Below are 13,457 nucleotides of genomic sequence, written 5' to 3' on the forward strand. Positions count from 1 at the left end.
CTTCCTGACACTTAAATCTATACTCGATGTTAACAAATTTCTCTTCTTCAGAAATGCTTTCCTTGCCACGGCCAGTCTACATTTTATATCCTCTCTACTTCGACCATCATCAGTTATTTTGCTCCCCAAATAGCAAAACTCCTTTACTCCTTTAAGTGTCTCATTTCCTAACCTAATTCCCATCACCCGACATAATTCGACTACATTCCATTATCCTCGTTTTGCTTTTGTTGATATTCATCTTATATCCTCCTTTCAAGACACTGTCCATTCCATTCAACTGCTCTTCCAAGTCCTTTGCTGTCTCTGACAGGATTACAATGTCATCGGCGAACCTCAAAGTTTTTATTTCTTCTCCATGGATTTTAGTACCTACTCCGAATTTTTCTTTTGTTTCCTTTACTACTTGTTCAATATACAGATTGAATAACATCGGGGAGAGGCTACGACCCTGTCTTCGGTCCCTGTATTTTACCCCTGCCACCTTTAGAATTTGAAAGAGAGTATTCCAGTCAACATTGTCAAAAGCTTTCTCTAAGTCTACAAATGCTAGAAACGTAGGTTTGCCTTTCCTTAATCTTTCTTCTAAGATAAGTCGTAGGGTCAGTATTGCCTCACGTGTTCCAGTGTTCCTACGGAATCCAAACTGATCTCCCCCAAGGTCGGCTTCTACTAGTTCTTCCATTCGTCTGTAAAGAATTCACGTTAGTATTTTGCAGCTGTGGCTTATTAAACTGATTGTTCGGTAATTTTCACATCTGTCAACACCTGCTTTCTTTGGGATTGGAATTATTATATTCTTCTTGAAGTCTGAGGGTATTTCGCCTGTCTCATACATCTTGCTCACCAAATGGTAGAGTTTTGTCAGGACTGGCTCTCCCAAGGCCGTCAGTAGTTCCAATGGAATGTTGTCTACTCCGGGGGCCTTGTTTCGACTCAGGTCTTTCAGTGCTCTGTCAAACTCTTCACGCAATATCATATCTCCTATTGCATCTTCATCTATATCCTCTTCCATTTCCATAATATTGTCCTCAAGTACATCGCCGTTGTATAGACCCTCAATATACTCCTTCCATCTTTCTGCTTTCCCTTCTTCGCTTAGAACTAGGTTTCCATCTGAGCTCTTGATGTTCATGCAAGTGGTTCTCTTATCTCCAAAGGTCTCTTTAATTTTCCTGTAGGCAGTATCTATCTTAACCCTAGTGAGATAAGCCTCTACACCCTTACATTTGTCCTCTAGCCATCCCTGCTTAGCCATTTTGCACTTCCTGTCGATCACATTTTTGAGACGTTTGTATTCCTTTTTGCCTGCTTCATTTACTACATTTTTATATTTTCTCCTTTCATCAATTAAATTCAATATGGAAGTCAAAATACTGTAGCAGTTAAACATACTTTAAAAGAACAAAGATAAGCAATAGTGAATAAGTCATTTAGTATAGGAAAGCAAAAACAAATTGTCAAGACAATTTTGCTGAAAAAGTTGGATGCTCTTGAAGGGAGGCAGTAAGCACTTAGAAGTGATGGAAATGTGGTTTTAGGAAAGACTAAAGAAGTAGAAAAAGAAGAAGAAGAAGAAGAAGAAGAAGAAGAAGAAGAAGGTGGTGGTGGTGGTGGTGGTGGTGGTGGTGGTGGTGACAGCGGCGGTGCCTCTGATGTCAGTTCAGTAATCGGTTGATCACTTGCATAAAAATCATCAAAATGTGGCTAGACTAGATTGTATCTGTAAAATGTCTCAATTTATAATTTGTTTGCTGTACTTATATTTTTAAACATGGAAATAAATTTAGTTCAGTTTTTTACTATAGGCAGATTTGATTCCTTTACGTCTCTAATGGAAGATGAGGATAAATAAGTAACTAGAAAATGTCAGGCATTCAGACAGTCAACCTAAAAATATGATTACAGTGAGGACATATGTAGATAGAGGTGGGAGAGGGACAACCAGTGGAGGATGTGAAAACAGGTAAGGAGACAGACTGGGGGGATGATAAGCAGGTGGTGGAAACAGCTTGCTATCCAAAAGAATATTTTGCAGATTTAGAAGTGGTAGATGTTTCTTATCAAATGACACTTGAACACATACAGTTTTGTTTTGTTTTGTTTTGTTAATTATTAAGGCACAACAGAAAAGCTTTAAATCAAAGGATATATATGTCCTTGTAATTGGTAATGTAGTGCTGTCATTAAACTCAAGTTTCATTACATACTGTTGTAATGAAAATTCCATATAAATTTTTTTCGTGCTACAGTTAAAATTTTTAATTTTGTCATGTTTACACATTTCTCTTTTATTGTTAAAGGTTCGGCCCGTGACTGTAGAGGATTTCAAGACTGCCTTAAAGAGGGTAAGAGCTAGTGTTTCACAGACAGACCTGATACAATATGTGACATGGGATAAACAGTATGGGTCAGGAGGCCCAATTTGAGGTTTTTGTAAGAATTAATAATTAAGGCTGAATACAAACTTTGTTTGTGCAGTTTCCATGAGAGCAGAAACATGTTGTTGTATTTGGTACAAGCAAACACAAGGTTTTAACATAAAGAAGCTATTTTGTAAGCTGAGAAATAGCTTATGTGGATATGTCAGTTTTGTTACTTATTAAGGCACAATACAAAAGCTTCAAGTCAAAGGATATATATGTTCTTGTTGACATAGCAATAGTTATCATTCTGCTATTTTGAAAATTTGTTAATTTATTTGTTGATCAGTTGTAATGTAATAAACAAACATTAAACAGAAAAACTGTAAGATGTAAGTAACCACACATCCTAACCTGTTAGAGGCAGGTATTTGTGTGAAAGTAGCCATATCAACTTTACTTCATAACAACATAGTTCTCTGTAAATATGATCATCAGCCTTCTGTTCACCTACATTTCCAGTCATTGCCAGACTGTGGTCAAGTACAAGAATAACCACTCAGTGGCATAATACAGTGCTAGAATATGGTTGCCTCACAACTTGTGCCATTTTTTTTTTTTTTCCACTGTGCCACCACCACCACTTTCTCTGAATTACACTTGAAGGAAGTATCCCTCCTAACCTACATTTACAGTCTCCAATATCCTGGACTTCAATTTCCTGCAAGCTGTTTCCACCACCTGCTTATCATACCCCCAGTTTGTCTCCTTACCTGTTTTCACATCCTCCTCTGGTTACCCCCTCTCCCACCTCTATCTACATATGTCCTCACTGTAATCATATTTTTAGGCTGATTATCTGAAAAACTGACATTTTCTAGTTACTTATTTATCCTCATCTTCCATTAGAGAGGTAAAGGAATCAAATCTGCCTATAGTGAAAAACTGAACTAATTTTATTTCCATGTTTAAAAATATAAGTACAGCAAACAAATTATAAATTGAGACATTTTACAGATACAATATAATATTAATTTAACATGGTGTATACGACCCAGGACAACTGGGAGATCCAGGAAAAACACGGGAATTTTTTCATCCAGGAGAAAACCAGGAAAACCCTGAGAATTTTTTAGAATTGCGGAAATTTTTCATTGTTTTAGTTTTCAGTTAAATTTTTGTAATTTTGACTGGTTCGATACTTTAACAAAGTATATTACTACATCCTGCTACTGCAGAATAATACTTCAACAATAAAGCATAAACAAGAGAAAAAAAACGAAAATAAATTACAAAGGAGATTCCTTTTAGCAGTTTACGAGCGGGCTCATGCGCATGTGCATTTGAGTCGCATTTGAGTAGTAGATTCTCCCGCTTCTGGCTACTGGAACGTATGTTGCTGCTGGCTGTGCAAGCAGTCGCAGCAAACAGCTAGATGCTACTGGGAAAAGAGGGTGCCAAATTCGTATTCTTGAGGAAAAAAATCTTATTTCGCAAAGTGCTTAGGATCCAGTGCATGTTTATTTATCGTTTATTCATATGATTTTGAAATGCTTCCCTGTTGGTTTTTGAACATATTTTAACTTGATTTCTGAATGAATCATAAGTTGATTTTTGAGTGCATGCATAGTTTATGTGATGTCTCTGTCAGGAGAATCCTCGTCACATCTAGAAATAAACTTTTCATAGACAAAAGGGGACAGGGCTATACGAGCTGAGCGGAGTAAAGCCGAATGGATGAATGCCAATCACTGTCTGATTATGTGGTTGTGTGGGTTTGTGAATGATCAGCATTGTTATAATTTCTAGCGAAATCCATTGATTCAAACTACCAGAATAGAAATAAACGACTGACAGAAATAATAGGTGAGAAAGATTACGTATTATCTTCTCAGTGTATCCGAAAAAATGAAATTTTGACAGAAAATTTTTGGCCATATTGCTACACTAGTAAGGACCAGTTGTACAGTTCCTGGCTAGCATATACTTAAGTTTTGTTCTGGAAATAATGCAGAAAACATGTTGTACGAACACGTAATAATACATAACCGGAAAATAATCGCGGGATAACTAAACCTGTGATTCTGGCAGGGTTAGTGAAATTAATCGGCGAACAAATTTTGAAAATGGCAGGAATAGCTACAGAATTGGTCATGACAAGATTGTTTGTTAGAGGAAGGAGAAGAAATGGGGACATTACACAAATTATGCAAGAATAAGACGATTCCAAATTTATATAAAAATTTCATAATACTATTTTTCAATCTCATGCTTGAGAAACTGGTGCACATAAATGAAAGTCAAACTATTTCCTAACATAAAGCTTTTTGCTGTAGTAGGCCTAATAAGCATTTGATATTGGTACTTCATGAATTATATTCTGTAGTGTTATAAAAATGGCCATTTGTGCAAAACAGTCTCGTTTATTTGGTGTGCGTTACAAAATTTCTGACATATTAGAAAGGCCTATTTTGTTTTATCTAGCAGCCAGTGACAAAATAGACGTAATCAGATCAAGAAACTACACCAGTCTTCGGTATTATTTGTGTTAACAGCACTTTCAGTGTTAGATAACAACATTTCGATTTTTCTTGCAGCAAAAAGTTTGACGAACTTTGATGAGCTAATAGATTCTTTCACAGAAAGGAAAACACACCATGTAAAGCTGTAGCAAGATTAGAGAGAAATAAATGCTAGGAGCTAAGGATTGAAGAAATGTGTACTTTCTTGCTTATCTCTTGTCTTTATTGGTTTTATGTATCCTATATTTAATTTTATGTCACACAAAACAGCAAGTTATTAGCTAACAGGCAATAAAGAGTGCAAATTTTCTGAAGAGTTCTTGTTCTCTCAATTACAAATAGGACTTATCCCATCTGCTATTAATTGCAATTTTTTTTTAAGAGGGGCAGGCTGTCAAACCGGAAGCAGGAGAGGCACCACAGGACAGTGGTGCGCAGTAGATGAATGCTTTATGAAGAGGTGTGGCACTGCACTTTGGCACACTTAAGACTAAATAATACGTCTTACCTTTCCTCAAACACATGTGTTTTATGTTTCAGACTTTTCAGAAAAATGTGTGCTACAAGATGAACATGTTTTGAGAATTCGATTTTTTAGTATTGACCCGGTTTGCAAATATCATAGATCCGGGGCTGATGCGCAGAGCAGTCTTGAGTTATAGTGGGTAGTCTCCACGTGACCCATGTTTACATTTAGTGATTTTGCTGTTTCCCCTTCGTTTACTGATTTTGCTGTTTCCCCTTCGTTTACTGATTTTGCTGTTTCCCCTTCGTTTACTGATTTTGCTGTTTCCCCTTCATTTACTCTCACGTCAAATGTCAAATGAAAACCAAACATATATCTGTGGCCGAGAGCTATCAAGTGAATTAAAATACATTCACATAATTATGAAAGGCATGTCATTAGTTTCAGACTTTATTTTATTTTCACCTTTCTGACAGGCATTAATTGCCTAGCAGAACTGTGAAGTTAATTTTGTCTGTTTGCTAAAGAAATTTTACTTTTATTAACCTTTTCCGCAGAGACAGTAAGTGTATTTGGAACGAAATGTTTAATTCCACAGTACTGGCTAGTTTCAGTTGTTCGCTGCATTTCAAGTGCACGTTTTCATCTTCTAGCATGTATGGCATAATGCCATAATATAGAACCAAACATGATATAATACAGTACTGGTGCTCCAAGAAAATTTACATCCCGAAAACCACACTGAGAATCTTAACATCAGGCCAAGGTCTACTTCATTGGGAATCTAGACATATGAATGTGCACTTTAAGTATGCACTTCAAATGTGCACATTTTAGTATGGTTGTCGAAATTCCGATGCTCTTGGAGTATCCTCTGATGTCTTTGTTTCTTTTATGAAATAATGTATGATCTTTCAATGTTTTACACGTACGTACATATAGGCTTTTTATGTCATGCGCAAGTGCGGTGTCGCCTGTTATTTGTGCTCTCTGGCAACTGCTGAAATGAACCTATTTCTAACAAGTCGCGGGAAAATATTGCGAATGGTGGTTTGAAAAGCGTTACTGTCAAAGTAAGTATACTTTTACGTAAATTGAACTATGTGCAAGAATGTACCATGAATTTATTAAATCACAGAGTGTTTGACTCTCATTTAAAAATCAACTCTTTGATGACGAGCCATTTAGAAGAATTTCGAACCCTGAAGATCAGACATTTATATCATTATCATTAATAAAAATTTTACTGGCACATTTGTGTGATATATCTTAAAGTGGTGATCCTAATCCTGTCATATCATTTGCAAATGCTGCTCTCATGTACAGTTCAACAATATAATGTTAAAGTTCTGCCATTACAGAAAGTATGTCACACGCACTTTAATCTTTTTGGTTAGATGATGCCCTTCTCCACTGTTTTCATAGCAACATTCCTTTATTCTGTATCTCCACCATTGTTTCTATTATCACATAGTCTTTTTTTGGCCGGCCGTGGTGGCCGTGCGGTTCTGGCGCTGCAGTCCGGAACCGCGGGGCTGCTACGGTCGCAGGTTCGAATCCTGCCTCAGGCATGGGTGTGTGTGATGTCCTTAGGTTAGTTAGGTTTAAGTAGTTCTAAGTTCTAGGGGACTTATGACCTAAGATGTTGAGTCCCATAGTTCTCAGAGCCATTTGAACCATTTTTGTCTTTTTTTGGGTTAAGTGTCTTCCTATTGAGGGAGTTGTTCCTCTTATAACTGCAACTGGAATTAAATAGCATTTATATTTTCCAACATGTCATGTATTTTACCTGCATGTGATGCTTTCCTTTTACATTATGCATGGCTAAGACATGTGGTCTCTTTGAAAGAGAGTTGCCATTATATTATGTTCTTTATGAAATTAGTTATTTTGCGAAAACTACTGGTAAGTTTTGCACTAGAACTGAGATTTGTTACTGACTTTTCAGTTATATAATTAACTAATGAGGAGGTATTGAATAGAATTTGGGAGAAGAGGAGTTTGTGGCACAACTTGACTAGAAGAAGGGATCAGTTAAGTACTGGATGGCAGCGTGGAGGGTGAAATAGTAGAGGAAGACCAAGAGATGAATACACTAAGCAGATTCAGAAGGATGTAGGCTGCAATAAGTACTGGGAGATGAAGAAGCTTACACAGGATAGAATAGCATGGAGAGCTGCATCAAACCAGTCTCAGGACTGAAGACCACAACAACAATAACAATTTGAATAGCTGCGTGTGTTAAATGAAAGTTTTTGTCACACCAATTGAGAGATGACAGATTTCTTTTTCCCTTGTTGTTTTTTTGTGGGGAGTGTTATATCATGGTCATTGTTTGTTTGGTAACAGTATCTACAATTGATATCATATTCCTTTCATGAATGAGAAAGAATCTTAAGGATTCGAAAGCGGTGAGAGAATACATGAGTGGAGAAATGAGCTATTATGAATTATGTTTACACTCTACACTATTAACTAGTGATGTTCATTAGTTGTACTAACTTGACATGAAAGAAATTAGATTCCCAAAATTAATAAACAGTTTGTAATACTACTATATTAGTTTGTGACTTCTTTGTGAGCCTTAAACTGAGTCCTTGTGCTGTGATAAGTTTCATTAAAACTGATCTTCTCAGTGGCAGTGTACACAATCATGCTAAAGCCATTTTCTTACAGGGTAATTTTTTATATATACTATGCTAATAAAATACTGATGATGCATTGCTGACAACATGCTCTTTATTAGTTATGTTACTCATTTGATGATTATTTAACATCACATACTTAACATTTATGAATGTAAGGAATATTTGTGTCAGCTGTATTGGGATATGTACCTCATGAAAATAAGTTAGTGTTTTCCAAGGCATTTGGGTGTTAGTGCAGAGGAATAGTGATTTTGCTATTCAATGACTCTATGTGCTGTCATAGGCTGGCGAGATCACATGACCTGAGCCATGGTTGGCTGACAAAAGTGCATTATAATCTCCATTCAGTGCTTTGGAAGCTAACATGCCATATTTGGTGCAATTGAAATTTCTACTTCCATATCACACATATATGCAGTTCACATGCTACCGCACATGAAAGTTCTTTCCAAAATGGTCGTTTTTTTGTTGGGTTTCAGCCCCCGCCCCCTCCCCTCCTCTCTGTGGCTGCAGCGATTTTGGATAACCTTTATTAAATAAATATTTACTCTTAGATTTACTTGGTGTCATGTTTTCATGAAGAGCGATGCTATAACTTTCACACAGTTTTTATTCAAATCTCCAAATATACTGTACAATACGTGAATGTCCACTGACATGAGACTGCGAGCACCCACTGTAAGATCTAAGGACTTTTGTGAGAATTCAGCAATTTGCCTGACTGTTACTGGAGTGGCAATGAAGAATGGTACGAAATAGGTGCAGTCTCTCCGCCATCAGCTATCGATGCAAAGCAATGTAGCGACAGGATGAAGCGAGAAGGAAGATGACAACAAGCTGGAGAGGTAAGTGAGCCAACAATCGGTCCCAAGTGAGACGAGGTGCCACTTTTCGCAACTAACTTTGTTACATGCCTCCTGAAAATCCCAGTAGTAAAATGTCATTTTCCATCCACTACAGAAAATATACCTGTGTGTGTGTGTGTAAAGAAAATGTTGACACTATATTTAGAGGTAAATACTAGCTGACATGGGAAAGAGGAAAACACTAACAATATGCAACTTGGTCAGTAGTTAAAGAAGAAAGTCTGGAGCAAGAGTCTAGAAAAAACACGATTTTCAGATGAGTAGCTTGTTTGTGAGATGTCTTTGACTACCGTGTAGTTAGCACATTTATGTTTGTTCTTGTTCTGTACCTTTGCAACAAATATTTGCAGAAATGGAAGCAGTTGCTTGGGCTCATCTATGTTCTCCAGCCATCGGATCATGCAAAACGTCAAGGGACACAGTTCAGCAACAGTGGTCTGAATAAACAGGGCTCTTCTGGCATGGAAATCCTTAAAAATATTGTATGAGGCATGTACGAACTGAATTATTATCTAGACTGTTTCCTTTATTGCAGACTTGGAAGGAGCTGTTAACAAAGCGAAGCCCACACATTTTATTTTAGGTAGGAATATATAGAGAGGTTGGAGTGCAAGTACATCAAAGAACAGCAGGCAAAAATAATGTGAACACAATAATACCTTAATAGTGTTTGTTATGTTTTCATGTATGGGCGGCTACATAAAAAAAGTGACATGATCAATATGGTGGATGTGAAGTAACACCATATTTCAAATGTACGTGGGTAAATCGTGCTTCTTCAAGTAAATCATCATGTACACTGGCATAAAATCTAGGCTTTAAATTAAAATCAGTATATGTACAAAAAATGGTCTAACATGCCGAAAAAGCACTTCGGACACTCAGTTTTGAGGTAACAGGGAGGCAACCTCTTTCATAATCGGTAGACTTCATAACTTGAGAGAGAAGGAATGAGACAGGACAAAAGGGAAGAGAATTGTAGAGGGGAGAGGAGGGAAGTTAAGAAGAGGAGGAGGAGGGGAGGGGGCGAGAAATTTCATGGCGAGTAGGTGTGAGAGACGGTGAGAGGGTAGGGAATGGATATCCCGCCCAGCCTTCACAACATTGGTAGGAGAGCATATCATTCATCTCTGTTACACTCTCTATTATAGTATACATGTAACAGCCTTCTAGGTTAAGTTTGGTTGGTAAGCCTTGCCACTGATAGTTTCTTAACATGTTGACTGCCATGGTAAAATTTGGACCATGCGTTGCTATGCCACATTGAAATCACAAATATAACTTCTGAAGCCAAATTGATTTTTTGCATCAGATGTCTTCTTCTGAACATGTAGTATTAAGTTACTCGATAAAATGTCAATTTATGACTGATCTGGACTGACAACAGGCATGAGCCATATATGGCTCATGTGGCCCAACAACATCATTTTATTTTAACACAATTAGAATCTGTAGCCACGTGTGGCTCACATGATCTAAAACCACAATAGGTATAAAAACATTGTTTTTCAAGAAATGATTCAAACGCTCAGTTTATTTGATTATCTTAGCTACATATGATATTATTTACAATGTTTTTTTACTTGGTCTGACAATGATCATGAATAAACATTTTAAAATATTCTACTTCTTCAACAGAGCATTGTCAATGTCACTAAAACACTCTTTGCACATAAAACTGTCACATTTAGTGCACACCCTCTTCACTTTCTTAGCGGCATCCTTTCTTTCTTCTATTCTTCATAGGCACTTATAACAGCCCAAACACCTTCTTCGACTGACCTGCTTTGGTCCCTCTCGTGTCACAAGGTGATGGCTGTTATCTTCATGGGATGTCTGTAGTGTCACTCATTGTTGTGGATCTTTGGCGTTCAATAACAGTACAGTGAAGCACTCCCTGGAAGGAATTATTTGTATGTAAGACTTTGATCTCTTGTTTGCAATGTTGTGCAGCACTTGAGCAGTTATAACAGATGATCCAAAAAGGATTTCAAAAATGATCTTTCTGTACCATGTAACTGTACATTGAAGTTAGGAATCACCATGGCTACCAGTTGTAAAAATATTGAGTGCTACGAACATGAGTGTGTTCAGTGGAGCCACCACTATTAAATCCATAGTTGAAACGCATTGTCTGTAAGCCCTATGAGGCTCACGAGACCTCTAAACACAACTCCGCATGTGAGCCAGTTGAGGCTCACACAGCCCACAGTACAATGCATATGTGAACCAAATATGGCTCATGTGGCATCACAACCCCTGTAACTGTGAGCCAACATTGAGTCACTTGGCAGTCATTGTGTTAAAGGATCAAGGAAATGCAGAACTACTAATAAGTCATCAGCTTGTGCTGATTGTTGCTTGGCAGGTACGGGGTTGCCAAACCTCCCTCTCTCATTTCTGTAATCACCCAGTTACTCAGTAGTCAGTCAGTGGCCTGGGTTAATCCAGTGAGTTCAGTTGTGCTCAGGGTTGGAGCAATGTTTTATTAATTTACATGGCAGGTATTACTCATTTGTGTTATATTTTATCATGCATAATGATGAAGTGCAACCTTATTTATATTTCTCTCTCTCTCTCTCTCTCTCTCTCTCTCTCTCTCTCTCTCTCTCTCTCTCTCTCTCTCCAATACAGGTTACTGACCAACAGCACCATGTCGAATTGTTTTCAAGACAGCTGGCTCTCAGACCCAGCACTCAAGGACTGGTTGGTGAAAATATCTACAGACTTGTGTAATGCTAAATCTCGTCATGTCCAATGACCCTCATTAACATCCATACTATGGGAAGATCAGCTCTTGCAAGTCACATGAGAAAATGCAAGAAACACACACTGCTAGCAGCTTCCATGCCATGAGAAGCACAGCAAATTACGTCTGTGTGCAACCAACAGTGACGTTGGCCACTCCAATTGTTTCACCTCACTGCAACAATAAAACCCGGGGCTAAATTGAGAGGACTCCACTGAATGATGATAAAACTGAAGTGTCAAAAATGGAAACACTGTGGAGTGTTGAGCGCATCACATCGCTCCAAGTAAGTCAGCATGTAGTGGTGCGAATTGTGTGTTGTTTTCCCTGATATGTTCTCTGATAGTGCAATAAGGACTAGCTCCCTTTCTTTGAGACTGAAGTTAAAGCTGACCTCCTAAATGTGTCATGGGTTGATGCTTCCTGAATCCTTGACCAAAGTGTGCAAAATAATACAGATGGACATTTCAATGTAGTTTTGGGTCATTAAAAAAATCTAGTGTGCACCCTTTATTATATATGCATTGGCTATTCTACGCAGTTAGACAGCAGCTAAGCTACTGGAGGCCTTCAAGGAAAAAAGTCGCAGTGAAGCAGTGAAAAAACTTTTCCAAATATTGATGGATGGCCCTAACGTAAACCTCACATTCTTAGAGCATGAAAAGTTTTTGAAAGAAAGTGAAGGGTCAGACACTGTTTTATTGACTTGGAACGTGTGGGCTTCACATCTTTCATTGTGTCTTCAAGTTTACAATACAGAAACGTACAGAATGATGATCAAGTTTTTATATGCGTTATGTGACCTTTTTAAGGACTCCCTGCCAGAAGAGATTTGTGTATTTCAACAACAGAAGGTGAGCTATTTCCCTGAAAGTTTGGGCAATCCGATGGCTGGAGAACGTAGAAGTGGCCGAGTGAGCTCTAGTAATGCTTCTGTTTCTGTGAATATTTGTTGCATAATCGAAAGACAAAAACAAACCAAAATGTGCTAGCTACATGGTAGTTGAAGATCACCTCAAGGACAAGCTGCTCAGTCCAAAAATCCTCTTTTTCAAGATCCTTGCTGAAGACTTGACACTTTTTCTAAACAATTTCCAATCTGATTGGCCGCTACCACCATACCTATATTCTTCTTTGAAGGAGGTAATGGAGACAACAGTGACACAATTTGTCTAGCCATTGAAGATCTAATCATCAGTTAATTTTGAAAAGAATCCAATCTTTTGGGGAAAAACCACATTAAATTTTGGTTCGCCATCAAAAATGAGTTTAGAAAGTGCAAGTATCCAACCCCGCTTGAAATCATTAAGTTCCAGAATGACTGCAGAAGAGCAACAATGGAGCTTACGTCAGAGTTGATGGAGAAATCTCCCCTACACTTGAGAAACTGTTAGCTACTCTGATCCTGCCTTAGCATGCAGGTACCTTTGTCCCAAACAATTCCATTCCGTTCTACAGATTTTGGTAGAGAGCAGTTGGATGAATAATACACTTCTGTTGTAAACAGGAATGGCAAGATAAAATTCGAAACATTCAACAAAAAGGAGGACCAGCTGGTTGAACTGTCTCAAGAACTAGAATGCAGTGTACCATGAACTGCAGACGGCAATAGAAATTGCACTCACTTTGTCACACGGGCAAGCAGCTGTGGAGCAAGGATTTTCGGTCAACAAAGAACACCTTCGAGAATGTGAGGGAGTCGAAGAATGGTCTACAATGCAGTTATGACATATGACGAGATCGAAGATGTGCCTACAATGAAGTCCTTTATTCATTCCTCAAAAAACTCAAGAGATGCATATATTGAAAATCTCAAAAAGCTAAAAGACGTGGAGTCCAGAAA

At 37.9% G+C, this 13,457-nt stretch overlaps 1 protein-coding gene across 1 annotated transcript in view; it reads left to right on the plus strand.

Moving 5' to 3' along the window:
* Nucleotides 1-2,746, plus strand: part of LOC126355207 (fidgetin-like protein 1) — a 190,079-nt gene extending 187,333 nt beyond the window's left edge. Inside the window, exon 12 of the mRNA XM_050005454.1 lies at nucleotides 2,304-2,746. Within this exon, the coding sequence (XP_049861411.1) occupies nucleotides 2,304-2,429 (126 nt within the window). The 3' untranslated portion in view covers nucleotides 2,430-2,746. The remainder of the gene's footprint in view (nucleotides 1-2,303) is intronic.
* Nucleotides 2,747-13,457: the final 10,711 nt, after the last annotated feature.

This window comes from Schistocerca gregaria, chromosome 3, assembly GCF_023897955.1.
Source record: "Schistocerca gregaria isolate iqSchGreg1 chromosome 3, iqSchGreg1.2, whole genome shotgun sequence".
NCBI lineage: Eukaryota > Metazoa > Arthropoda > Insecta > Orthoptera > Acrididae > Schistocerca > Schistocerca gregaria.